Consider the following 27,737-nt stretch of genomic DNA (forward strand, 5'->3'; position numbering starts at 1 on the left):
AGCCATGTACCTAAAAGGATTCATGTTTTCTTAGGTCCTTATGGCACTGTGTATGCAGCATCTGTTTGTTTTTTCCCCAGCACAACTCTGTGCAGCAACATCTTGATAGGACATATTGATAAGATTCAGCTCTCTGAGCTCCCTGCAGCAGCACCAGGCTGCAGAGGTCATCTGGCACCTGGGCTGGCTCAGCAGCAGTGTGGCCAGCAGGACAAGGGAGGCTCCTCTACCCCTGTGCTCAGCACTGCTCAGGCCACCCGTGGAGTGCTGTGTCCAGTTGGGGAGGTGCCTGGAGCACAGCCCTGTGAGGAGAGGCTGAGGGAGCTGGGGGTGTGCAGCCTGCAGCAGAGGAGGCTCAGGGCAGAGCTCATTGCTGCCTGCAGCTGCCTGCAGGGAGGCTGTAGCCAGGTGGGGTTGGGCTCTGCTGCCAGGCAGCCAGCACCAGAAGAAGGGGACACAGTCTCAAGCTGTGCCAGGACAGGTCTAGGCTGGATGTTGTTAGGTAGCTGTTGGCAGAGAGAGTGATTGGCATTGGAATGGGCTGCCCAGGGAGGTGGTGGAGTGGCCGTGGCAGGAGGTGTTGAAGCCAAGGCTGGCTGGGGCACTTAGTGCCATGGTCTGGTTGGTTGGGCAGGGCTGGGTGCTAGGTTGGGCTGGGTGAGCTTGGAGCTCTCTGCCAGCCTGCTGGATTCTGTGATTCTACTCAAGAGACCCACTCCACAGCTGGGCAATAGCTTAGGCACGGCTGCAGCTGCTTCAGACTGTCTGCTGACCTGCAGGCTCCAGGCCAAGCCCTGCTGCCTGGTGCCTGCTCTGCAGTGCTGGGGCTCTCTGCCTTCCCCTGCTGTCTCTCTCTCTCTCCTGCCCGTTGCTGCCCCTCTCCTGGCCCATCAGCGCCTGCAAGCAGCCCGAGTCCATAACTCTGAGCACACAGCAGTCTGTGTAGCTGGCAGAGTCCCCTGTATGAGTGAAGATTAATAAGATTTAGCAGGAGTGCAGCAGCACTCTGCAGAGGCAGCACTTTGATGAATGATGCTCTCACAGCAGCTTACGCTGGGCGCATTCTAAACCAGCGGAGCTGAGAGGAGCTCTCCCCTCGACTTTGAATCCACCCTGAGCATGCTGCTGGGACAAGCAGGAGCTGTGGTGACCCAGCTATAGTACAACCTCCTTTCTGAGCACGCAGTTCTTTAACTGTGCCTTCACCAGCTGCAGCACAAGGTAAATGTGAAGAATGTGGCCCTGGGCTTGCAGTGCTGCTGCACAGCTCAGCTGGCTGGGGCCTTTGCCAGCAGCAGGGTCACCCAACAGTGACAACATCTCCTTCCCAAGCACTTGACATTTCCTCTCATTATCCTAGAATCATAGATTCAGGCAGGTTGGAAGAGAGCTCCAAGCTCAGCCAGCCCAACCTAGCACCCAGCCCTGCCCAACCAACCAGACCATGGCACTAAGTGCCCCAGCCAGCCTTGGCTTCAACACCTCCTGCCACGGCCACTCCACCACCTCCCTGGGCAGCCCATTCCAATGCCAATCACTCTCTCTGACAACAACTTCCTCCTCACATCCAGCCTGAGCCTGCCCTGGCACAGCTTCAGCCTCTGTCCCCTTCTTCTGCTGCTGGCTGCCTGTGCTCCACCTGGCCACAACCTCCCTTCAGCAGCCTGTGTGTGGGAGAGGTCAGGGCAGCAAAGAAACCAGCCTCTGATGGTGAGGGGCAGGGAAGGTCTGGCTACTCTCAGAACCCAGGAGGCTACTCAAGCAAAAGCAATTTTGTGTTCACACTTCTGTTCCAAGGCAATCTGACAATTCTGCCTGCGTGCCCTGGCAGTCCTAGGGCAGTATTTAATCTGTCAGCCTTTGTAGGGATAAGAGCAGGCTGGATTTGTGCTGAAAGGAGATCTACAACCTTTCCTCTCCCCTGCTCCAGAAATAGCTCCTAGTGAAAGAAGAGATTTCCTGCTTTAGGTGGGGTTGGATTAATTCAGCTGCAAAACCTCTTGGTGAATGTGGGGTGAGCAAAATGCCACTTTGGCACAACTGGCATTGACCAAAGTCTACCTTTACCACACAGGGACATCAGCCTTTCCTTTCTTTCATTACTTGGGTGGCAATTCTACCTCAAAGAGTAAAACACCAACATGTAAGGCTACCTCACAGGCTACCCTGCTGAGGACGAAACCAAAGCCAACCCATGGGACAAGGCCTTCCACGGTGGGAGTGAGGCCAATCGTCTGCAAGTGATCACTAATTGCTCCTCCTCATCTGCAGAGAGCTCTCACTGGACAGCTACAGCCCTGTCACAGACCAGAGGCTCAGCACACAGGCAGATGGGAACTCGGAGCCCTGGCAGCCCACTGCAGCCACTGCTCCTGGCACATCAAGGTGGAAGAATCACAGATTTCAGACATGATTCAAAGCCCCCCAGGTGTTTGGCTCCTGAGTGCTCCTGCAGAGCTGCTGTCCCTTCTCTGCAAGAGGGCAGGTGCCCTCCCGACCCAGACACCCACTGCCAGGCAGTTTGTAGCCCCAGTCTGCAGCTGTGGCACTACTTAGACTTGCAGAGCACTTGCTGGACACAAAACCTGCCTCCCATTGACCTGTTTCAGTGGTAGCTGCTCAGCACTTCTGCAAATCAGGCCTTGGGGAAAACAGCAACATACAATTAGTGATCACCCTGTAAAGTTTGTCTGGAGTGGGTTGCCAAGCAACACAAATTCTATCAGGGGCAGTGATAAAATCCTACCCTCTAGAGAATCCTGAAGTCCCTTTGCCACTCTCCTCTCCCTGCAGTCCCCTCCTTAACCACCAGGTCCCACAGCCTCTGCGGTGAAACGAGTGGTGCTGCATTAGAGTCTTCTCCCCCCGGCCCTTGCTCAGGCAGCCACACCCCTGGCATTTCCAAAGCGTTAAGACCATTTCAGTTGTGAGTGTGTCTGAATTCCTCACTTGCCTCTCCCCCACTCTGATTTCTGAATAGGCCCAAACCAAATCCTACCAGCAGGCAGCACTCGGCACAGCCACCCACCAGAGCGCTGCCAAGCTTGGGGCTTGCCTCTGGCTCTCCCATGCAAACTGGCTCCCAGGGCCCCATTTCCCCCTCTCTTTCTCTGCCTGCCTCCAGCACCCCACAGCACCCTCTCCTCCGCACCAGCTGCCTGCTTGTCTTCCAGCAGCAGCAGCAGCAGCAGCAGCACAGCTGCCCTCGCCCAGCCCTGCTGCTGGCAGATACCCAACTGCAGCTGCGGGTGTGGGCTGGGGACTTCTTTCAGGCTGCTGAAGGAAATCTCTTTCTCTGCCATGCTAGCTCCATTTGTATCACACTCCTGTGTGCAAATAGATGTGTGTGAGATGTGTGCACCTCTGGGTGTGAATGTGCCAACGCTTGCAACCAGGGTACATGTGCATGGAATTGATAAGGAAGGACAGCAGCAGATCAGCTCAACCAAGCTGCCAGAGCCCTGCAGATGGGACCCAAGTGCTGCCTTTAAGAGTGGGCTACTGAAGAGCTTCTGGGAGCAGAAGAGGAGATGTGCCTGGGCAAGTCAGCAGCTGGGCCAGCAGCTGCAGCAGTGAAGGGAAGCTTGAGGAGAGGGGCAGGAACTGCACTCACTGAGAACAGGACCAGAGACCGAGCTATGGAGATGAGCTCCTGCTTTTGGCAGAGGTCCTGAAGGAAAGAAATGCCAGTGGGGGAAGACTGCGAAGCTCTGAGCTCCATGGACCCTTCTTCTTCCAGATCTCTCACATCTCCCCTACCCCACCTCAGAAAGGATTCTCAGAGCTGCTCCATACACCACTATCCCATACGTGGGGCAAACAAAGTGGGGACCTGCTGGGTCTGCAGCAAAAGTGTAGCAAAATGAGTACAAAGTTGTCAGCAAAGAGAGATGCTTCACCCAAAGCCCCCCAGCCAATTCAGCTAGAGGCTTGGGAACTCCTGAGCCAGAGGTTCTGCTGCATTAACCTTGGAAAGCTGAGAACAACAATGCTGCCTGCAAACACCTGCCTCGAGTTCCCCTGCTACCTGCAGAGCAAACCAGAGCCCACACAGCTCTCACCTCTGGGAAGAGACAGCCCACAGCTAGTGCCAGTCAGCTCCAGGCTCACAGCCTCACAGATGTCAGGGGTTGGAAGGGACCCAAGGAGATCATCCAGCCCAACCCCTGCCACAGCAGGACCACACAATCCAGCTCAGGGCACACAGGAGCACATCCAGACAGGCCTGGAAAGGCGCCAGGGAAGGAGACTCCACAGCCTCTCTGGGCAGCCTGCACCAGGCTCTGGGACCCTTACAGTAAGGAAGTTCCCCTTGTGCTGAGCTGGAACCTCCTGTGCTGCAGCTTCCATCCACTGCTGCTTGTCCTATCCCAGGGAGCAGTGAGCAGAGCCTGTCCCCCCCTCCTGACCCCCATCCCTCAGAGAGTTACAGACATTGATTCAATCCCCTCTCAGTCTTTTCTTCTCCAGACTAAGCAGCCCCAGGGCCCTCAGCCTCTCCTCACCAGGCAGTGCTCCAGGCCCCTCATCATCCTCATAGCCCCCCCTTGGACTCTCCCCAGCAGATCCCTGTCCCTCTGCAGCTGGGGAGCCCAAAGCTGAAGGCAGGTTAGCAGGAGCAGGCAGCTGTGCTGGCTGGGCACAGCACCACTTGGGCTGCAGCAGCATCCAAAAGCTGCAGTTAGGAAGTGAGCTCCATCCCACCAGGCACCAGAGGAACGCTGCAGCCACACGTGCCCTGCCCCTGCAGCAGCCCAGGCTGCTTCTGCTTGGGTTCTCCTGCACACTGAGCCTGGAGCTGCAGTGTTGGCAGAGTGCAGCTCTTGGTTTACTCCACTGGGCTGGAACTGAACTGCTCAAGTCTCTCCCTTGCCCACACCCCAGAGGGCAGAAGGCAGAGGCTAATGATAAGATATAACAGATACCTTCATCCTCCACGCTTCTGACAGCCTCATCCATTTCTGCCTATCATAAAACCCTGATCTCAGCCCTGCAGGCTCTATAAATAGGACACTCACACTTCAGACACCTTTAAGTGCCCACAGTAAGCTGCTAGCTCCATCCAGCTACTGCAGGTGATGTTTGCACCTTCCTTTCCTTTTGGGGAGGGAGCCAGGGGAAGGAGAGAAAGAGGAAGAGATGATGCACCCCCATCTCCCCCAACTTCCTCCTTTTTTCTCCTGCATCAGACAGAAATTGGTGCTTTCCTGGTGGCCACTGGCAGTTAGTCTGCTTTTGAGTCAGGCCTTCCTCCTGCTGCTTTTAATCATGATACTCACACGATATTTGTGACAGCTCCTGCAGGCATCTTCACCAATGCAGAAATGCCAAGCACCTAAATCTGACACGAGAGCCACACTGCCATTTACATGGTAACTAATCAGCTCTGTGAGAGGGATCATTAAGCTCATCATAAGCATCTTAGCGCTGTTTAGAGGCTGAGAGGAGAACGAAAGCAAAGCCCAAGTCCAAACGATGTGCAAATTGCACCCTGTAAAGGAGGAGGAGAACATTCTCCTGGGGGCAGCAGGGACTCAGGCTAACTGCTGCCCTGCTGCAGCAGCAGTGACGTTAGCTGAGGCACAGGGGAAAGGAGGCCACACAAGAATTACAGAATCAAGCAGGTTGGCAGAGAACTCCAAGCTCAGCCAGCCCAGCCTAGCACCCAGCCCTGCCCAACCAACCAGACCATGGCACTAAGTGCCTCAGCCAGGCTTGGCTTCAACACCTCCTGCCATGGCCACTCCACCACCTCCCTGGGCAGCCCATTCCAATGCCAATCACTCTCTCTGCCAACAACTTCCTCCTAACATCCAGCCTAGAAGACACTGGTAGCATTTCAGCATCAGCAGAGTTTGGCCTGGGAAGGCTTTTCCTGGAAAGCTTCCAGCTCTGCCAGGACTTTGTTACACGGTGGATCTGACTCCACAGCTGAACACCTTCAACACAACACAGGCATGCAAAGCAGGAGCAGACTGACTTCTTGGCAGGCAGTCAACGTGCAAATGCTCATCAAATAATGGCAGTGAGCAGTGAGACTCCTCAAGGGTCAGCAGGTAGGCAGTGACCAACCTCAGCACTCAGGTTGTTAACAACTTCGTCTTTAAGGATTCTGACAGCCTCTGTGCTTTAAGTGAAGGGTTTAAAGACCATAGCAGGACCTGACAACTGAGGAGCCAAGCTCTGCACAGCTCCACACACAAAGGCTGTCCTGCCCCTATGGACACAACAGCAGAGCAAAGCGTCACAGCGAAGTGATCCCAGGGCAGACCGAGGGCAGCTCAGGAGGAATCTCTTCACCAGAAGGGTGGTGGAAGCCTCATCTCTGGAAGTTTGTAAGGGCAGCCTGAGCTAGTGGAAAGTGCCCCTGTCCATGGCAGGGGTCTGGAACTAGGTGAGCCCTGAGGTCCCTTCCAGCCCTGACAATCCTGTGATTGTGAGATCAGAGTGACAAGCAAATGGGGGACACACACGAAGGGTTACTGATACCCAGGTTTAATGCCTGCACTGAGGCACTGCTCTCTGAGGGAAGAGCTGCTGCCTCTGAGCTGCCAAAGCACAAATGCAGCAGGGTGAAAGAACCTCTGACACTTCTGCCAGTCTGGGAGAAAGGGGCACACACCTGGGCTTGGGAAGGGAGAACACAGCACCGATGCAACTCCTGCCACAGCTCGGCAAACACTGCTACTGAAAGCTGCTCACGAACAGCACAGAGAGTTCTGAGTGCCCTCCACACACCATGGTCTGTTTCCCAACATCTCTGCAGTCCTTGGAGAGGTGTGGCTGCAGATTTAATGAGCAATGCAAGCCATCTGCTACTGTCTCTCAGAGCAACTGAGAAAACCCAGAACAGAATCATACAATCAGCTGGGCTGGAAGAGACCTCCAGGCTCACCCAGCCCAGCCTAGCACCCAGCCCTGCCCAACCAACCAGACCATGGCACTCAGTGCCCCAGCCAGGCTTGGCTTCAACACCTCCTGCCACGGCCACTCCACCACCTCCCTGGGCAGCCCATTCCAGTGCCAATCACTCTCTCTGCCAACAACTACCTAACAACATCCAGCCTAGACCTGCCCTGGCACAGCTTGAGACTGTGTCCCCTTCTTTTGCCCCTGGCTGCCTGGCAGCAGAGCCCAACCCCACCTGGCTCCAGCCTCTCTGCAGGCAGCTGCAGGCAGCAATGAGCTCTGCCCTGAGCCTCCTCTGCTGCAGGCTGCACACCCCCAGCTCCCTCAGCCTCTCCTCACAGGGCTGTGCTCCAGGCCCCTCCCCAGCCTTGCTGCCCTTCTCTCAACACCTTCCAGCACCTCAGCATCTCTCTTGATGCAGGAGTGCAAGAGATGGCAAAAGCTGGAGCAAAATGGACCATCGGCAAGAGGCTTCCCTTCAGGGTTGCTGTGCAGACAGCCCCCAGACAAGCACTGACATCTCCATTCTGCAGGTCTTGGAGTGTCTAAGGCAAGGTTAAACCTGGACTAGAACCATGAAGTAAATGCCCAGGTTGACAGAGCTGATCAGCATCTCACTGCTGACCACAAGCCATCCTCACCAGAATGCATTGCCCTTGGAGCTAATCCTGCAGCAGCCACACTCCTTTCCCTCAGACTCTAGAAGAGATCCTTGGAGTTATGCAGATGTATGCAAACACAGCTGCTGCCTGCTTTACACCCAAGGTAAGAGCTCCTGGCAGTACTCCTCACTTGCTCAGCAGGGTTACAGCCAACCCCTCTGGGTGCTGGGCAGTGGAGAGTCAAGCCCCTGAGCCCCAAGGTGTCCCAGCAGAGAGCCAGGTCACCAGCACAGGGTGTTTGTAGCTACCAGCTCGGGCAGCTCAGCTCCATGAAGCCACCCAGCAGGCAGTCACAAGTGCACTGCAGGGATGCAGGGATACTTCCTGCTGTCTCTCTGCTCAACAAATCATGGAGCCATAGAATCAGCAAGATTGGAAAAGCCCTCTGAGATCATCCACTCCAACCATCAATCTCACACCACCAAGGCCTCTAAACCAAGTGCCACAGTCATGGATTTCAGCATGCCTCCAGGGCTGGGGACTCCACTGCCTCTGTGGCCACTCCTTCACTTGTATGTGGTGTGAAGCTGAGGAGGAGGAGGATCTGCACTGGTCTAAGTGCTAGCTGAAGGTCAGACCACTGTTTTCCACCCTACTGTGGGACCTATAGTTCAGCTCCAGGTCTAAATCACTTGCAACTGAAGATTCAAAGCCTGCCTGTGAAGCTGCAAACAAGAGGTTGTGTTGTGAGGTTAATTAGTGTCTGGGTCTCACAATCAGTCTTCTCCAGAACACGACCTGAGGACAGGGCTTGCTTTAGCTGCAGTCAGGTGCTCCACTGTCTCCTCTCAGCATGTGCCACCCAGGGTTCAGCTTCACATTCATCATTTCCTCTTCCACGAGAAGGCTTGGAGAAATTGCCCAAAATCCACTTAAATGCTTTGGGTTTATTTCCACAGTCCCAGTTTTATTTGACCACAATATTAAAGCTGGAGGGAAAGAAATAACTGCGGGTCCATAGTTTGCATGATGAGGTCTCTTTGGCCTACTTTATCCTGCACAGCTTTGTGGCAAGAACAGATGTAAAAGCTCCTTGCATCCTTAATCAAGACATACTATTACTGAGATAAGCAGAAGGCAAGGGAATAAGCCAGGGTTCAGAAAGAGAGATGGCTGCATGAAATAAAGGGTTTATTTTAATCACCAGACTTCCCTGGCAGGGCTTAAGTCAATTACAAAGTTAAAGCCACCTCCCTGTGCTCTGTGTCAGTACAAACACAGAGCATACATCTGTAGCAATTCACTCATCAGACCTATTTGCTACCTGCTGACCCTTTGCAGCAGCACTGCATTATTTCCCAGCGATTTTAGTGAGTTGCTAATCTATACCAGTGACTAATGCAGCTCACCAGCTCACCCCTCTGTCCCAGGCAGAGGAACGGGGAGCAGGCAAAACGCAGGGTGCCCTCCTATGGCTTTTCCATGTCTTCCTAATGCTGAATAATAATAATAATACAATCATAGAATCAGGCAGGTTGGAAGAAAGCTCCAAGCTCACCCAGCCCAACCTAGCACCCAGCCCATGGCACTAAGTGCCCCAGCCAGGCTTGGCTTCAACACTTCCTGCCACGGCCACTCCACCACCTCCCTGGGCAGCCCATTCCAATGCCAACCACTCTTAACAACAACAATAGCTTAAAACCACTCAGAGCAGGACAATTCAATAATTCACTTTTCTAGAACTCAACATCAGATTCTTCTTCTTCTTTCTTTGTTTTGGTGACTTTTCAGAAGGGAGTATTTCACAACATCACAAACACCTGAAAGCCAAACCAATTCTGGTTTGGAACCCTAACACAGGTGTGGTAAGTGGGGCCCAAAACACATCCAGGCGGAGCTCCATTCGTCCCTTTGCCTGGCACAAAGCTGTCACCCAGACTAAATGCCCCTGACCTCTCCCAGCCACAGGCACAGTCTGATGCCCTAACTGCTGTCTCTCTGTGCTGTGCTGGTGGGGACCTGTTAACATTCTCTTCATGCACCTTGTTTACCACTCCCTGCTGAAACCCAAACCACTGCACTGTTGTGCCCACAGCTTCTTCCCCTCCCAGGAGAGGGAGGAACTGCTCCCTAACTGCCTGCCTCTCTTTTGTGTGTACCTTGTTCTTCATCTGGGGAAAACTTCTCCCACCTGCACAGGAATGAAGCACTGCAAGGAAGTCTGTGCCAGACCTCTGGGAACAGCCCCGAGCCCTGACGCTCCAAGTGCTGCTCTCCCTTACAGGGCAGCATCTCCCCAAAGCCTGAGCAGCCATTCTGCTGGAGCTGACATCTTCAGACATCAGTGAAACCCACTTGAGCGGACAGCTGCTGCTGTTGATGCTGCACAGATTGAAGGAGGACAGAGGCCACCGTGTGTAAGGATGAAGTAAAACTAATCTCTGATGTCCACTGCTCTCACGTGAGCTACAACTGATGTCAGCTGGCACCCAAACACAGCAAAGCCTCCTTCACCCACACCCACTGCAGACCACACTTCCACTGTGCAGTACAGCAACACCAGCAAAAAAAGCCTAAAGCTCACTGCCACTGCGGAACAGCCAAGATCAGTGTCTGGAAGAGCAATAACTAATAGGATACTGCTAACACCAAACATCAAGATAGTTAAAACCATTACAAATCCATATCTCTGGGGAACTTAACCATCTATAGGTTCAGTCAACTTAAAAGATCTAGGGAGCAGGGTTTAGTGGATTAGTAACAACAGACCATTAATCTCTGCAGCCTCAATTTTAATCCAGCACTGCCCAAAGTGATTGAAAATCAGGCTGCCACATGACTGCTGCAGCTGCTGAGCAAGGCTCTCTCCGCACCTGCAGGCCAGCACAGAGGTCACACCGCGTCCCTGATGGGGCTGCTCGCCGAGAGCCTTCTGCTCGACGCTCAGCTGAACCCAGCAGCTTTGGCAGGGCAGTTCAGTGCACACCTCCCTGTGAACCCAGAGCTGCTCTGAAGGCTTTTACTGGGCACTTTCTTTCAGCCTGGATTAGCAACATTTGCTTCTTGCCTGGCAAAGTACCCAGAGCAGACTTGTGCAAAACAAACACTGCTTTGTTTCTACCTAAGAGCTCGAGAACCGTGTAGGAACTGACGACTGTCATTGCCAGCAGATGCCAGGAGATTATTTCTGTGCACTTTATGTAACATCAGCAAAGTTCTGCCCAAGCCACCTCAGGAGCCTGCAAAGCCATGCAGCACTCGCGCCACGGGCTGCCGCGACACGCTGCTGGGGTCTTTACCACCCCAGCACTGAGGTCCTTTTGCCTGGATAAAAAGAGCTTTTCTGCAGAACTGTGCGAATTAATTCGAGATGATGAAGGCTCCTGTTCCTGCTGATCTTACCTGAGCTTTTCCAAAGGCTTTGCCTTACACCACTGCTGCTCCTTGCTCCAGCAGAGCACCGCAGCACATCCTTCGCCTAGGTCGGTTCATGCAATGCCACAGTAAGACTCAGAATCACAGAATGCTCTGGGTTGGAAAGGGCCTCCAAAGCTCATCCACTCCAAGTCCTGCAGTCAGCAGGGACATCCTCAACTAGATCAGGTTGCCCAGAGCCCTGTTGAGCCTCACCTTGAATATCTCCAGGGGTAAGGCCTCAACCGCCTCCTTGGGCAACCTGTTCCAGTGATCCACTGCCCTCCTGGTAAAGAGCTCAGACACATCAAAACACTCCAGCATGTCTCTTAAGCCTTGCATTTTGCTCAATCTCTGTATTAATGCACCACAACAGAACCCGAAGGAGATGACAAAGTTTTCAGCTCATACTTCTGCTGCCTGATGAAAACAAATCACTTTATTGATTGCTCTGTTTTGCATCCTGTTCCACCACAGTGAGTTAAATACCTGTGACTCCACAGCCAAGGCACAATTACAGCCTGGCAAAGATGAATTGCTAACAACTTGATGAGAGTGCCAGGGGGGCTGCTGAAGATAAAAATTATGCATCTGCAGGTAACTTGAAATCCCACCTGCAATTACTAACTGCCAGAGAGCACCCTCAGGATCACCTGGGCAAACAGGAGAAGAGTGTGGAGTCCTTGTAGATTGCTCATAAATATGGATGTGGACAAGAGCACACAAAAGGTGTAGCCAGGTGAGTACACTGGGAAATAAAGAGTGGGAGGCTACAGGCATCATGGGTTTGCTGCAGGACATGGGCACCCCAGCAGCACTTCAGACCCTGCAGCTTCCCATAGTCACACACACTCATCATCTTTCTGCTGGCATTATCCAGGCTCACTCTGTAGGAGTCCTGCTGTGCCAGGCTCTGTGCCCATGGAAGAAGAGAAAACTCCATCCTGGAGCCTATTCCTGAAGCAGAGCTGTGCACTACAGTAGTTAACAGGAGGAAAGAAGCTAAATTGGAAACAACCCACAAAGCTGACAAGAGGATGATTGCCCAAACCCCATGTTTCCCTCTAAATCCATCTCCTTAAACACTACTTCCAAAAGCTAGAGATGTCAACACATTCAGAGAAGGGGAGGAGAGGAGAAGGTTGCTCAGCTTCTTCCTGCATGCCTGTGCTCAGGAGCCCCTTGGGCAGTCAGTGCACAACCTGGCCTGTTCCATACTAAAAGCCAAGGATGCAATCCTGAGCTTGGTCAAGTTAAGCACTAAAGGGGGAGGGGGGGGGGAAGGAAAAGTGTCAAAATAAAGAGCTAACATTATGGGTAATTTCTTCTCTCCCTCCTTATTTTAGTATCTTGGTAAAAAGTGCATTCAAATTAGTTATACTGAATCACAGCTGCTGTGGTATTTTTTTGGCAGTGCTATTACACAAGAGCAAACTGTGGGGCATTTAAGTTGAGCACTGATGCCACTACAGAAATGCAAACCTCACAGAGCTGTTCATTCCCACCAGAAATGATTTGGGATGGAAATAAACACATCAAACAATGATCGCCTGCATTGTCTTCAGCTCTGCCCACTGCTTTCAGCGCAGGCTGCATGTGGGAACTGCTCAGCTGCCGTTTGCCACGCTGAACAAAAGACAATGAAGTCTTTTGGGGCTGTAACCCTGGGTAGGCTGTACCTGGCACTCCACAGCAGCACACAGACCTGCCATCTAAAGCTTGTCTCATTGTCAGGCTTTAAGATTTTGCCACTTGTAAGCCCCAAATCTCACTGGGACTAATGCCACTGATAACATTCTTGGGGTTCCAAGGCCTTTTAGGGTGGCTGTGAGTGCAGGTTCCCTCGTGCCTGCTGCCAGCTGCTAAGCACCGCATCAAAACACCTCCCACACTGACAACTAAGTTTATTTCTCAACCAGGGTACCAGAGTTGTCCATAACTGACTGTCAGCTAGTTCTGACTGCTGCTTCACCTAGTAATGAGATGCTGCTGCTAAACCAGCCCTAAGTATTCTTCTAGTAACAGCCCAGATGGGTCAGTCACTGACCTCAGCATTTGCCATGCTGAGTTTCGCCCCCAGCAGTCAGTAATGATGCGAACAGAAGTTCCCTCATCTCAGTTACAACCTTTCAACAAAGCAAGCAAGAGATACTCTGCCCAAGAGCAACAAACAGGCAAAGCAGCCTTCCAGGGTAAGCAGATATTCCTTCTGCATTGCTCTACACGGAATATTCATGATGCAAATGGAAAAGCAACTCAGTCCCTGCTGAATTTAAAATCTGACTGTTGTAGATTTCAAAACTGAAACCTTTCCAAGAATACCAGCAGCAAAACTTCTCTGTAACATCACTTCTATCTTGAACACTTAAAGACAACCTGCAGTTGAGAGCGCTTAGGTGAGTTGGGGTCTGGTTCCTGCTTTTAATAAGGTGGTCCTGGAGGCTTGGTGTGGTTCCACTGCAGCGACAACGAGCAACACCACGAGGCAAAGGGGTCCCTCTGAAAACTGGGTTACCTCCACCACTGAGATGTGGGAAAGAGTAGCAGCCATTGCCAGCCCCTGGGATGGGAAAGAGCTCAGCACAGGCTGCGCAAAGCTATTCATAACCGTTCCCTTCTCTTACCTTTACATAAGCTACAAGCTGTGTGTTGTGCTGGCACTTCAGCGCCTCTCTGGTCACGCTCGAGCTGCAGAGCCAGCCCCGAAAATAGAACGCAGGCCACAGGAGCCCACCCCTACAGCAGGCATTTATAGGAGGCTCCAAGGCTATTTCCATAGCATCTGAAAGCACAAACATCTTCACACCGTTAGGGAAGGCAGCAACATTTCTGAAGTGAGAAAGCATCCAAGTGCTGAGGAGCTGAGAGTCCTGGGATCCAGCATATGGCCTCCATCCTGTGTTTGATGTGAGCAGGAGGACTGCAGCCACGTGGATCTTCAGTAACACCAACAAACTCCGTGCAGGCAGGAAGGTTTGCCCACACACATGAAGCTGTGGCAATGGGACACACAGAAAGCACTCTGCCATGGCCTGGATGCCAAGAGCTGCACCATAAACCTTCCCCTGCCTGCCCAGCGAGCCCATCCTCTCCTGTATGCATACACACAGGCATGCAGCACGCTGCACAGATGATTCCTTCCCCTTGGATATCACATTCCTTACTTAACAGCTATTCCTGTGATAGTATTTGAGAACAATTCACTTGCTGTCAACATTTTTGTCCAACCATGACAACCAACCACTCCCTATTAGCTGCTAATGGACATTAGAGCCTTGATATTCTTCTCTCCTTCAAGACTACCTCAGCTTGAATTATATCAGGTTGAACAACACTGAGAGAAGAAGAATTATCAGACCTTACAGACCATCATTCAATAGATAATTCAAGCCTTGGCATAATTTAGAGTTCCTGTAGGACAGCTCTGTGTTATGCCAGGTAATAAGAGCTCAGAGACTGCAGAAGCAGCAAGACAGAAGATGAAGTGCAACTGGGCTCTAAGTACACCCAAGACAGAAGATGAAGTGCAACTGGGCTCCAAGTACACCCCTGGCCCTCAATGGCAGGAGGTGCTCCATACACACTGCAATTCCTTGACAGACAGCAGGATTTTACAGCATCTTGGCTGTCCATAATGCATGATTTATGAGCCTTGTGTGCTGCCAAGCAGGCAGAAGAAGTCACATCATAAAAGGGATCTGTCCCTATGTGACTGGAGGATGACGACAAAGCAGGAAGGGAGCTGTAGGGATTGTGTGAATTTAATCCATGTTAGTTCCCACAAGGCAAAGCAACAGGAACTAATACATCCATTCATAGGAAGCTCCAAACATGTTGATCAGGAAGGTTCTAGAAATCCTGTTGTGATGGATTGGCAGAGAATGTACACAGAAATTTTCTTAACCAATGTCCACAACAGCAGCATTTTCTTATTGAAATGAAGTACCCTGCAAGGGTCTGCACACAGCATCCTGCTGCTGTTGTGCAGGTTGATGGTTGATATCTAGGATCACCCCAAAACTGCTGTGCAAGCATAGCTGGCAGCCATGATGGGATCCACAACATCCCACCTGAGAACACCAAGGCTCCCTCATCTTTGGTGGTACTGCTATCCAGGAAGGAAATTCTGGGTATCCTACCAGCAGCTGTGATCCTCTTTCCATAGGGCCAGTTTCATCCCTCTGCCATGACTATCTCCATCTTCAAAATAACAATAACCACAGAGGTCTTACATCAGCATTTCACCTACAGGACATCTCCCATCTACAGGACATCTTCCCTTCTACCACCCTTCTAGGCTGTACCATCATTGCAAGGAGCACAACCTCCAAAGCCATAACCACGACTCCATTTCCTGAGCCCATGCAACTCAAAGGAGTAAACATGACTCATGCCTTTGAAGGAAAGAGAGGGCTTTCATTTCTTTCTAAGGGATGGAAATCGGTTTTGTGGTCCTTCAGTCAGTTCCTGTTTCTCATTTGCATCTGCACAAAGAAACCAGATTCCGTCTTCAAACATAACTTCAAGTAGCAAACCCCTTAATTCAGTATGCCAGGAAAACAAAAATACTCCCTACAAAGTTCACAGGAAATTGTTTTGCCAAGCACAAGGGCCAGTAATTTTTATATATATACACATATCTCTCTAAATCTCAGCATCATTTCTTCCAAAGCAAGCAATCTGTCATACACACAGGTAAAAAACCCCGGGTACAACGTGCTTGGAGACCATATATGCCTCTTCTTAATAGCTGAAGTCATTACCCATAGACTAAGTCTCACACAAATTCCTGGCCACCAAACAGCCACCTGTGTAACTTCATCACTTCATTTAAGTGAGGAGCACAGCCTGAGTGCTACATCCAGCACGGCTCCGATGTCACGCAGCACAAGACAAGGCAGCGTAATGCTGAACCTGTGTTTAATTACTGACAAACCAGCCAACAGTCCATTGCTTCTAGTGTCTGACATCATCTCTTTCACAGCAGCCCTTAGTAGGCCCCAGCCCAAACAGCCGCTGGAATTAGGAGGAGGCTCCTGCGTTTCAACGACACGGAACCGAGCGACTGCTAATGTTCAGCAAGATCCGGGCACACAAGCCCAGCCTCGTACCTTCCCTGCTGGAACAACTGACCTAGAGGAAAAGGACAAAATAATGCTCCCAGACTGTCTAATTCACAGTTCTGTCTTCTGCAGCTGCGTGCTCAGCCAGTGAGTGGGCTTTGGAAGTAACTCGTTGATGGAATGACCATTGCTGAAGGGCTGGAAACACAGCTTCTGGAACGCAGTGTGGAGGCAAACGCCAGCCAGCTGCATTACACCTCCTCTTACTCACACTGCCTCCCAGATATCCCAGCTAGATTACATGCTACAAACCCTAGCCTAAAAAAGATGACAGAGGAAAGATACGAAGCATTAGTGCCAGTCAGATATCTACACATCTTAATCCTTTTCCCAAGATGTCAAATACCAGGGAGTCCTGAGGAAAATTAAAATCCCCGGGAGGAGAACAGGCAGGAAAGGCTAAAGCACGCAGACTTCCTCAAAAGAGTTAAAACACCTGGAAGCACAGCTCTGACCCCGCAGCAAAAGCATCCTACCCGTCACTTACTTTATCCCCCTAAACAAAGCACTAGAGCCAGGAAGAAAGCAGCGATGGCTATCGGTGTGCTGGTGCTAGAGGGAGACGGCGAGCGAGGACCGCGCCGAGGGCTGAGCCCACTGCCTCCTGCCATGCCTGGGCTCCCACGTCTGAGGATGAGGAAAGCAGGGGGAAGATGAGGAAGCTGGCAGCCAAACGTGTGCCATAAGGCGCTGCACAGCATGGGACAGCTTCTCTCTGGGTCAGGGTATTACTGCCAGAACAGGCAGGGAAGCCACAAGCCTCACTTCTCCATTCTCACTGCGCTGTCTGAAGCGCCTCATCTGAGGAGCTCCGGACAGGTGGCACCTCACGTCGAGTTAAACAGGTAACTGTGACATTTAAATGACAAGAGGCAGCAGGTTTTGCTGCTCTGAAGAGTGAGGGAGGAAACTATTCTGACGGTACCAATGGGCACACCCGGAGGCCAGCCTGGGGTACTGCCGGTGTCACCTGGGAGCCTGGCGGCAGGCGGTGCCGCGCTCTGGGGACAAAAGGGGGTCTGGCGTACCCCATGGGCTGACTGCAACACTGTTTGCTCCGGAATATGGAAGTCTGGAGGCAGACGCAGGCAATACAAATCAAACACCAGTGCTGCCGCCCCAGCTATTGGTGTCAGTGTCACCAGTGCAAGGGCTGCAAGGGTGGCTCAGCTGGGAAGTGCTGCAGACGGTGCAGAGGGCGCAGGCACTGCCAGGGCGCTGCTCTCTGGGGGCTGAGGATGAGATCTCTGCATAGTCCCGAGGCAGCTTGGAGCTCGTTCTCCCTAACCAGCTCCAGGCTGGACACCAGGATGTCCTCTAGGATCTCCTGCCTCCTGGCTCAGCCCTCCTGCCGGTGCTGCCTGCGTTCCCATTTCCGGACTTACGCAATGCCTGGAGGGCAGAGGCAACCTGCAGAGAAGGGGCACAGCGGGAGAGGCTGGCAGCCCGCATCCCCGTGGGGCTCCCTGAAGCGTCCCAAACTAAAAACCTGGGCACCTCCCGGATCGTGCCTCCTGCAAGGCGATGTTCCAGCATGACTGACATGACAAACGAGCACGGCGGCAGGGCTGCAGCAGCAGAAGGCAGTGTTTTCCCCTAGAATAAATTGTTCCCTTACGCCAGACACCCGCCCGTGCCTACTCATTAATTGGACAAGCTCTGGTGACAACTGGAATTACCCAACTGCTGCACACCGGAGGGCAGAGAGAGCTCCGCAAGCGTAAACCGAGCAGTCTGAAACTGGAGTCTCAGCCTCCAAGGAGCCCTCCGAAACGAGGCTGTTGTTTATTTAAACTCATTTCCAGGGCACAGCCACAGCAAAGCCCCTCCGAAAAGCCGAGGCACCATTCCTGAGCGTTCCCCCTCCCTTCGCGAACCCCGAGCCGTGGCAGCCGCGCACGACAGCCCTGCCGACGAACCGCAGCCATTCGGAGAGCTGCGGATCGGCCAAGTTTCAGAACTTCGGGAGCTGTGGAATCCTGGGATTGCCACAGTGGTGCGATTAAAACCACACGCAGGTATATTGGGAATGCCACACATCTGTGATCAGCACATTGAGGTACCCACTGCTGCTACTGGATCACAATTACTGCCCAGGTACTGGAACGTGGGGGGGGAAGCCACCGATTTTTTCCCCTTTCTGTCGCGACCCACTCAAAACACATCACTCGAGGATTTTTCACCTGCTATTTTGACGTGGGTCTTGCTGTACCTCCTACCCCTTGCTATGGGGAAGCCTGGGGGACCCTGTATGGTATTTCCCTCCCTTGCCCTTCTGCGTACCTGAAATGCAGACGATGAAATTCGCTTGCAGAAGAAAAAGCACCTCCCAAACAATTTCCATCCTCTGATTCTCATGCCAAGTGCATCCCTCGGCGAAAAAAAACAACAAAGATCAATATCGCAGTTTGAACGATCCCAGCAAATTCCCGTTCGGACCCGCAGCCGGTATTCCCCAGATGTGCTGACAACTCATGTCCGAGCGCTGCCTCCGCACGGCTCAGCCGAGATCCCTTCCTTCGCCCTCCAAAAACCACCACGCAGCCAAGTGCCGGCGCCGGGCTCTTCCTCCAAGAGCGAGAACCAAATCCACCAGATTTCTCCACACGACATAGACAGCAGCCCCCCGCCGCTCCGCTCCGCAGCCTCCGTGCCAGGGCGGCAGGCGCCGGGCAGCCCCCAACTCCGCAGGTCTCGGCGGGGCAGTGCCGGGGATCCGGCGGCGGCAGGAAAAGGGGGGTCCTGTGCTGCTCCTGCTGCTGCTGCTACAAAACGAGCGGAAAGAGATTAGCCCCCGTGCACCGCCCCCGCCACGCACCCACCCCCGCACCCGCGCTGCTGCCAGCGCTGCCGGAGCTCCCGCAGTCTCCGGCGCTCCCCGGGATTTCCGCCAGCCGACTGCAGGGGTCCTCCGTGCCCCGCGCACCGAGCGGCTCAGCCCCGCCGCACCGGCCCCACAGCGCCCGGCAACGGGGGAGCTGCATCACACCGGCGCTGCCGCGCGTGGGACCCTCCCACCCCACCCCATATCTGGGCTGCCGAAGAGGGGAAGCCGCAAGCGGCGGGGCTGCGGGCACGGCCGGGCGGGGAGTGCCGGTACCGATCAACTTACTGAAAGAAGACGGAAAACAGCCCCGAACTTGCGGCGGAGGACGGCGAGGGGCTGCAGCCCGGAGTTAACCGAGTGCCTGCGCTGCAGGGCTCACGGCAGCCCCCGCCCGCGGCACTTCTGCACAGATACCCCCCAAAAAGCCCCAACCATCCAACCCCACAAGCCAAAGCACGGCAGTGCCGCTGCCGGGGCAACCTCCTACTTACCCCCGAATCCTCCTGCTGCTTATTTCCTCAGCTCATGGGCTCTGCCTCTCTGCCTGCAGCCCCCCAGACAAATCGAGGTCAGGCTCCCAGCCGCTGGCTTCGGCCCCCTCGCCTCAGCTGTGAGCAGGTGTCATAGCCGCCGGCTCTGTCCCCTCTCCTCCACCGGTTCCCGCTATTTCGCCATTTCCCGCAGCCGGAGCCGGTGCTGCGGGGTGCCGGGGGCCGGCGGGCGGCAGCGCCGGGCACGGCGGGGCTGGGCGCGGCGGCGCGCACGGGCGGGGTGGGGGGCGCTCCGCCGCGGAGGCGGCGCCTGGGCGGGGGCGGCGGGGCCGCGGAGAGCCGAGTCTGCGGCTAGGAACGGGCCGGCGGTGGGGCGGGAGCGGCAGGAGGGAGAAAGCCTCGCCCCGGCACGGCCGCCTCGGCTCTGCCCGCCTCGGCGCATCCCGGGAGCCGCTGCTCACTTTGTTTGAAATGTGGGTCCAGGTTAATTAATTTCCCAGCCCTCGAAAAGACAAAGCGGTGTCCCCGGCACGGGCTTTGCCTTCCCGCGGAGAGGCGGCGGGGGCAGAGCCGGTAGCTGCGGATGGGGAACGGCTGGGGGTGGGTGGGTGGGAAGGAGTGGGTGGGCAGGGGCTGCTCCCAGGCACAGTGCCCTGTGCGGGGAGGGGGACATCGGTGTGTCGCGGCGGAGGTAGAGGGACAGGCGCTGTGGGCTGCACAGGGAGGTCCCGGCTCGGGGCAGGTGGGGAGAGGTGACCGCGCAGCTGCTCTGGCTGTTGGCTGCCTTCGCTGCGAGGCTGGAGTGGGGGTGGGGATGGTCGGGAGTGGGGGGTGAGGGGGACGGGCAAGGAGAGAGGTGCTTGGGGCTTCAAACTGATGTCCCAGCCCTTGACAGGGACACGGAGGTCACGGTGCGGATCCCCCGGCGGGATGTAGGGGGAACGGATTGGACAGGATGGGTTTGTAAACAGCTCTGCAGCCGCACGCGTGCGATGCACCTCTGGCAGGGCTCTAGCAAAATGAGGACGCGCGGATCTCTGAGCGGGGAAGGAGAGGATCGCTCAGCGAAGGCACCACGGGCTAGGTCGTTATTCCCACCGGCGCTGAGCCGTGTGTCCGAGTGGCAGGTTTCAAGCCGTCCCGGCGGCGGGTAATTGCGGTAGCTCAGGGTTTCTGAATGCTTCAGAGCAACTGGGTGGGACAGAATCGTCGTTCTGGGGAAGGCAGAATTGGGCTGCAGGCTCCCTGAGTGCTGCTGCTTTGCTCGTTCTCGGGGTAAAGTGCTCTTGGCACTGCAGCAGCCTCTGCTGAGGTTCGCTTCGTCTCTTCTGGGTTGTAACGAGACTCAGGATTTTAACAAGATAATTGCCTTCGCCTGCCCACCGAGAAGAGCGAGGCTGGGCACGGAACACAGCCACCCGAGGCTTCGGGGGCAAAGGGCTGAGCCAATTCCCGTATTTTTCAATGGATTTTCACTAAAGGGTGGGACTGTGCAGCAAAAAAGGATTGCTCTCCTTGACAGGATTGCAGAATGCCGAGTGTCGTTTGGGCACTGAATTTAGGCACTTGACAATTGTCCCTCTTGGCCAAAATGAAATGCACAGGATCTGGGGAGCTAAGGCAGCCATGGGTGAGCAGGCATCGATCAGGCACTGCTGTCGTGTAGGGATGACTTTGAGCACCGAATGTGTCGTCCAGGAGCACCAAACCCCTACAGCTTTTTAAAGAGGTTGAAGTATTATTTCATCTGGTTCTTGGAAAGTTAATGAACTGAAGGAGTGCAAGGAGTCCTCAGCCATTCCTTTAAGATCACCTTATCAAATGAAGGCTTGGATCAGCAGAGGAAACCCTGAGAGCTCGCTCCCTGGGCGTTCTGTGCCTTCAGAGTCACGCAAAGCAGCACGTGCAACCTTCTTCTTTATGCCTTTTTAAATCCAGGCTGATATCTCCTCCTCTGGTACTATAAAAGGCGCTGGTGGCATCCTCTACCTGTGCTCCAGAGGCATTTAAACATGCTTTAGGAAGTGCTCAGTAAACGTTTCCGCTGATGTTTACTAAACTGCTGTACTCAAACAGACAATGATGTCTCTGTGGGGCTTTCCCAGCCGATTTCTTACAATAACATCCCAATCCAGCCATAACAAACTCACCAAGGGCCCTTTATCTGTTATGCTCAGATTTACACAGGCAGCCTGCTTCCTACTCTCCTTGAAATTCTGGCATTGCATTTAGGAGAATGAATGTCTGGAGCAAGTGGGCTGACCTGTGGTGAAGGGGGTGTTGTCCATTAAGCCAGCAAAGAATTGATTTGATGACAGGAGATAATATCAAATCCTAAGCCACAAGCGCATGTTTAATTCCCGTCAATGTCAGTGGAACTTTAATAGGAGTTTAATGGCAAGGGGAAATTAGGTAGCTCCTGTTGGCTGCCAGCAGAGAGCCAGAACTCCCAAACACATTAATTTCTGGGCATCACTTGAGTGTGGTATGTTTATCATCCTCGTACAAACCTTATTTCAGGGGCCCGTGCTAGATAAGCACTTTGTGACTCAGACAGAGAAATCTGTGAGGGCTCAAAGGCAAATGGAAAGTTCCCTTCACCTGGCAGACAGGAAAGTGAGCTCAGCAAACCTGCATGCCCTTAAACCCAGACACATAATCAGCAGCTCATGCCGCCGGCGCTTGCTCGCTGTGGCGGCGCCTGGCTGGCAGTGGCCAGGACTTTGGGGCTGCAGTCACTCTGGCCTCACTGGCTGCTGCAGCTCCGCAGGAGAGCTTAGCTCAGTGCAGCTGGCTGGATGTTTGATACGGACTGTCCCAAAGCCCGCTGGCATCCAGTGGAGCCTTCCTGCAGAGCTGTGGATCAGGCTTTCACTTGGCGCAGTACATCTGATCCCGAAGGAAATGTTTTAAGACAGTGCAGTGTGTTCGGGGTAGAGGCAGACTGTAACTCCCCTGTGTGTCTTGGTGCAGGCAAACGTGCTGGTTGCAGCCTCCATTTCTTTCACTGTACGACTTTCCACTCCAGGCTCCTTCAGAAATGCAGCTGGAGTGAAGGGGGTTGGTATTTGCTGTGGTGGTGGTGAGTTCCACTCATATTTATACAGCTGGCTAAACTTCTTAAGCTCAGTCTTGCCAGCCTCTGAGCTGTGCTGAAGTCACTCATGTGCCTAGAGGTAAGAATGACTGCAGAGTGCTTTCAGACAGGTCTCCGAGGCATGTTTTGTGGATTGTAATGGTGAGGATTTCACTATCTGGAAGCAGCGGCTGGGAGCTCTGTGAGGATTCTGGAGTGCCTGCTGTGTTCATTGCAAGCTGACAATTTCTGCAGGCCACATTTACAGAGAAAGACTTTCTGGGCTAGCTGCACAAGCAGCGTTCACAGAGTGCTTACAAAATCCTCACACTTGAAGGGTTTTGTACCAACATCACACGTTCCAGCTCAGTGCAGCAGGAGCAGGGCCCCTTCCTTCTCAGAGGAACCAGCATTTTGACTCATTTGACCCCATATCAGCTTGGAACAGGGAAGATCAGTTGCAGAAATTGTTTTGAACCGAGGAGCTTCTGAGCAAAATGGATTGAGCTGTGGCTTACCCTGTGTGGAAGGAAGAGGCTGCTGCCACTCATCCCTGCTGTGCTCCCACCAAGCTGGTGCAGCAGCTTGCTGCGTGCTCCCTGGCTCAGCTCTCTCAGGTAGGGCAGAGCATCAGATGCCTGCTTTTGAAGTTCTCTGAAGCTCCTGGCATGTTTCCAGCAGCTAAGCTGGCAGAGCTGGAACGGTTCCCACTCTTACTTGTTTCCCCCTGTCCCAGGGACTGCTGGCCCCGCTGCAGGGGTGAGGGAAGGACTTGTGAGTCTTCTCCTGAGCTGCCCCTGGGAACAGCCTGAGATGTCAGCATGAACCCACATCATTGTTAAATGCAGATCAAAGGAAGGGCCAATGCTGCAGTTTGGTCGGGTGGAAGACAGCTCAAGGACCTCCAGATCTAGAGGAGCAGTTGAGCACCCAAATCTGGAAGCTAGTGTCCAGCTCAGGGATCTTCAGAAAGCTGTTCCAGAGCTGGATCCTAACCACCACTGAAATGGAGCAAATTATCACAGTGCTATCACTGAACCTCACTGTCCCAGGTCACATAAATGTGACACTTCCTCCTGGTCTCAAGTTTATTTACACCTAGATCTCAGCTAGAACTTACATTAGTAGGGTTTTTTTGCAATTAACTGAATTCTCTGTGGAAGACAACAAAGACTTTTGTGTTTAGGCTGCAGATTTGAATGCCAAATAACTTCTGATGAGGCAGTGAAATGCCATGACAAAGTACAAAAGCCTGCCAGAAAGCTTCTGTGCATGGAATGCAAACACCCAAAGCTGTGATAAGGAATTACCTACATATTCACAGAATCATAGAAGGGAGCACAAGGAGCAGCCAGTTCCAACCCCCTGCCATGCCCAGGGACACCCTACCCTAGAGCAGGCTGCCCACAGCCTCAGCCAGCCTGGCCTCAACCACCTCCCTGGGCAACCCCTGCCAGCCTCTCACCACTCTCCTGCTCAACAACTTCCTCCTCCCCTCCAGCCTCACTCTCCCCACCTCCAGCTTTGCTCCATTCCCCCCAGTCCTGGCACTACCTTATTCCTTTCTAAATGAGAGGTAAGAATTTGTCTGCTCAAGCCTTCGGTTCCTATTTCCTTAACCTCCAGGATTAAGTGGTGAGGCAACACAGTTCTGGGCCAGCTTCCAGTCCTCCCTTTGTGTGGGATGTGTTGCTTTGGTGGCCTAGTCCAAGTCAGCCAAGGAGGCTGGGGCTGAAGTGCTCTGCTTGGCACTGCTGGGCTTTCAGCGCTGTCAGCAGTCTGCTGCATGGAACAATTTCCTCTGAGTCGGTGTCTGACCTCAATCCTCACCGCCAGTGTCTCAGCTTAAGCTTTTAGGTAGCCTCACTTAAATGACAAAGATGCTCAAGTAGCTTCCTCGTTCGGAGGTTAAGCAAGTGGATATTAGCAAGCCACTGGCAACAGGTGAGTTGCTGGGAAAACAGCTATAAATCCTGAGGGATAATACTGCCATTTAATTTCTGGCACCCCTGCTCCTGTGCTGTTCCTGCCATCCTGCCTAGTATTTTGTGAGCATCTCTGGAGTGCATATAAATAGTGCTGAGCTCACTGGGGAGGCTGATAAAAGATTTAGCAGGTGGCTGTGAACATGCAGCCCGGAAGGATCCATCAGTGCAGTGGACACTGAGGTAATTATTTTCCTGTGCTGATGGTCTTTACCAAGCCCAAGATGGAATTCATGTCTTACTGGGGGAGATAATGATGCCATTTATTTGAAGTTCAAACCAGCCCAACAAAGGGATGAGGAGCATGACTGGCAGTTAACTATGAAGTCAATCAATGTGGTTTTCCTGGGAGTCAGTCAATTCATTATCATAAAGTCTCCTCTTCAGTCCAAATCCCTTTTTCATGTCTGAGCTCCAGCAAACAGTGTTAAGACATCAAGAGTTTGTGAGGTAACAGTCTTCTCACTCAAACAGGAGATGTAAAGTGCAGTGATTCCGATTCTCTGGAAGTGAGAAATCAGTCCCTGAAGTGTTCAAAGCCTTTTGTTGTCTTGCAGTTCCTCCATAGACCCCGGGAGGATCTCCGAGAGCCTCGGCAGCTCAGCGCCCACCAAAGGAGGTTCCTCTGAGCAGGCACACGGCAGAGTGGGAGAGCTCCCCAGGCAGCACCGACTTTGGGTGGTGCAGGGACTGCAGCAGCTGGTAGCATCCTTGCAACATCCTCGCTGCCCGCAGGCAGGCAGTCTGTTAGCGCCTCGCCTGACGAAAATACCCAGCAGACAAAAGCAGGAGACCAGGAGGGGGATGGTTTCTGTCCTGAGTGGCCAGCAGTGGTGGCTGGCGAGCAGGGACACTCTGCACCCAGCCTGTGCCTTTGCCTCGGTTCAGAGACTCTGCGCTGCTGTGAGCTGTGCCAAACCATCTGTGTGCCAGCAGGGCTCCTGGGTCTCCAGTGGTGCCACCTCTGCACCCCCCTTGTTTTGGCCTAGCAGCCAGGGACGGGCTGGTCCAGCACTCTCCTTGCAGCTCGACCTCGTCCCAGCATCCATGCAGAACCATCTCTGCCACATCCAGGGCAACTTTGCCTGGTGAAAGGGAGACAGAGTTGCTGTCGCCCTCCTCAGCACGGCACGCTCTGTCTGACTCTTCCAAAGCCCCCTGCAGCAGCTACAAAGCAGCAAAGAGAGCTTCCCCCTTTGTTTTTCTGCCTCTGTCCTTCTCTCTCTTGCGGGTCTGAATTAATTAAAAGATCAAAAGCAAACTATATTTTCTGGTGTTGAGGATTCTTTGTCATCTCAATCTAAAGGAAAAGCAAATTGTGCTGACATGGGTCTTGCTGGCTCCTCATTACAGATTTTGACAGCTCCTTGTCACCTGGTGCCTGTTGCATGTAATTTCTTATGCCACGCAGAGCCGTGCTGATTGCAGCCCCAGATTAATGGGAGTGGGGAGTAGGGGGGTGGGGTGGGGGACTCCAGGAGGCCATGCTGTAAATTTTCAGGCTGTGCTGCTCTCAGAGTGGATTGGGTTGGGAACCTGTGCTCCCAGCTCATGCATCTATGGATTAGATAGAGCCCATGCAACACAGATCTGCTTGCAGAGTGCTTTCCCCCTTGTGCTGAGATTTGCCACCAGGGCATTAGGTAGGAAGGTGACTGAGCACACATCATGTCCTGTGTCACTGCCCAGTGAGCAGTGCAGGAGTACTGGAGCAGTTCTCTGCCAAGCTTTGTGCTTCAGTCTAAAGAATGGATTGTCTAAGAGACAAGAATCCTGTTCCCTGGCTTTGTGTGTGGACATTGTTTAGATTGCTGCAGGCGTGGGCAGTGGGGGACAATCCTCTTCAGAGTCCTGCCTGTTTCTACTCACTGCTTCTCTGTGTCGATGCATCAATCATGGAATCATGCAGTGGGTTGGAAAAGCCCCTAAGGATCATTCAGTTCCAGCCCCCTGCCATGGACAGGGACACCTCCCACTAGCCCAGGTTGCTCAAGACCTCATCCAACCTGGCCTTGAACACCTCCAGGGAGGTTGTGGAGCACAGAATCCCCCAATGTGATCTGTGATCTGTGCTCCACAACCTCCCTGGGCAACCTATGCCAGTGTCCCACCACCCTCACTGCAAAGAACTTCTTCCTAATCTCCAACCTGTCTGCTCTCTTCCAGCTCAAAGCCATTGCCCCTCTCATCCTACCACCACAAACCCTTGTCAAAAGTGCCTCTCATTTTGCCTTTGCTGGGAAGGACATCTCTGGACTGGTCTGCAGCTGGGAGCAAGCAGCTGAGAGGGAAGAAGCAGCAGGGTCAGCAGTGTGGTTCTTGGCTGTCCTCAGCCTTTTCTGCAGGTGGGAATCAAGGTGTTATTTCAACAGACTTTTATGCAGCAGAAGACAACCTCAGTTCTCTGGTGTGCTTTGAGGCAAAAGCAGCTCCTCTGTGCTTGCTGACCCCAGAGGCTGATGTGCCCATTTCAGCCCTAGGTGTTGTCCCCTGCCACTTCTCAGGCGCTGCAGTTACTCTGTGCTTGCTGACCCCAGAGGCTGATGTGCCCATTTCAGCCCTAGGTGTTGCTCCCTGCCCCTTCCCAGGTGCTGCAGACGCCCACAGAGCATCAGCTGCGCTCCCATTAACGCCAGCGGCAGCGACACACTTTGCTTCTTAACACATCTCCTTCGGAGTTCAGGCTCCATTCAGCCTCTCACCAGCTGGATAACTTTCATCACAGAAGTAATTCAGCAAATGGAATTATTCATGGGCTGGAAACAGACCAGGGACTCGGGTTGCTTTGCAGGAGGCTTCCAGAGGCACAAAGTCTCACACAGCACAACTACAGTTTAGGGGCAGTAGGTCCCCGACCACGGTGAGAGGCTCTTGCTCAGCCTCGGTCTGAACTAGATGTGCTGGTTTGGGAGTTGCCTGCCCCCCTCCCCCCCGCAGTGAAATCACCCAGACTAGGCTCAGCCAGCTGGAGTTAAGGAGTGAAGCTATATTTACAGCTTAGCACAATTTACAAGCAGATCTACACACAAATATTTACAGTTACTTACAAGTTAAAGGTAATACAGAAACACAAAATCCCTCCCAAAGCAGACTGCCAGGAGGCTCCTGACCCAAACACCCTCCCCCTCCTTCCCTCCCTTCAGAAATAACCAGATCAGCCCCCATGTATCTCACCTGATGAACCTGGAGAGACTTGAGAGGAGAGGCTGAAAGAACAAGGAGGTTAGAGGGGAAAGAGACCTAGGTTGGGCTGAAGAGTAGGGCAGAGGCAGCCACAGGGGCAGACCACCAGACAAAGGAGCAGACCTGA

General features: G+C 53.4%; 1 protein-coding gene across 2 annotated transcripts in view; it reads right to left on the reverse strand.

The window, feature by feature from the left end:
* Window positions 1–19,618, reverse strand: part of CA10 (carbonic anhydrase 10) — a 141,924-nt gene extending 122,306 nt beyond the window's left edge. The window contains exons 1-2 of one of the 2 annotated variants that reach the window (XM_064150496.1): window positions 19,367–19,618; window positions 18,332–18,810 (exon numbers count right to left, since the gene is read on the reverse strand). In XM_064150496.1, coding sequence (XP_064006566.1) covers window positions 18,332–18,392 — 61 coding nt within the window. In that variant the 5' untranslated portion in view covers window positions 18,393–18,810; window positions 19,367–19,618. Of the gene's footprint in view, window positions 1–18,331; window positions 18,814–19,366 lie in introns of both variants that reach the window. The other variant, XM_064150495.1, reaches the window with a different exon arrangement.
* Between the last annotated feature and the right edge of the window lie 8,119 nt (window positions 19,619–27,737).

The sequence above is a fragment of the Pogoniulus pusillus genome, chromosome 11, assembly GCF_015220805.1.
Source record: "Pogoniulus pusillus isolate bPogPus1 chromosome 11, bPogPus1.pri, whole genome shotgun sequence".
In the NCBI taxonomy this organism is placed as follows: Eukaryota; Metazoa; Chordata; class Aves; order Piciformes; family Lybiidae; genus Pogoniulus; species Pogoniulus pusillus.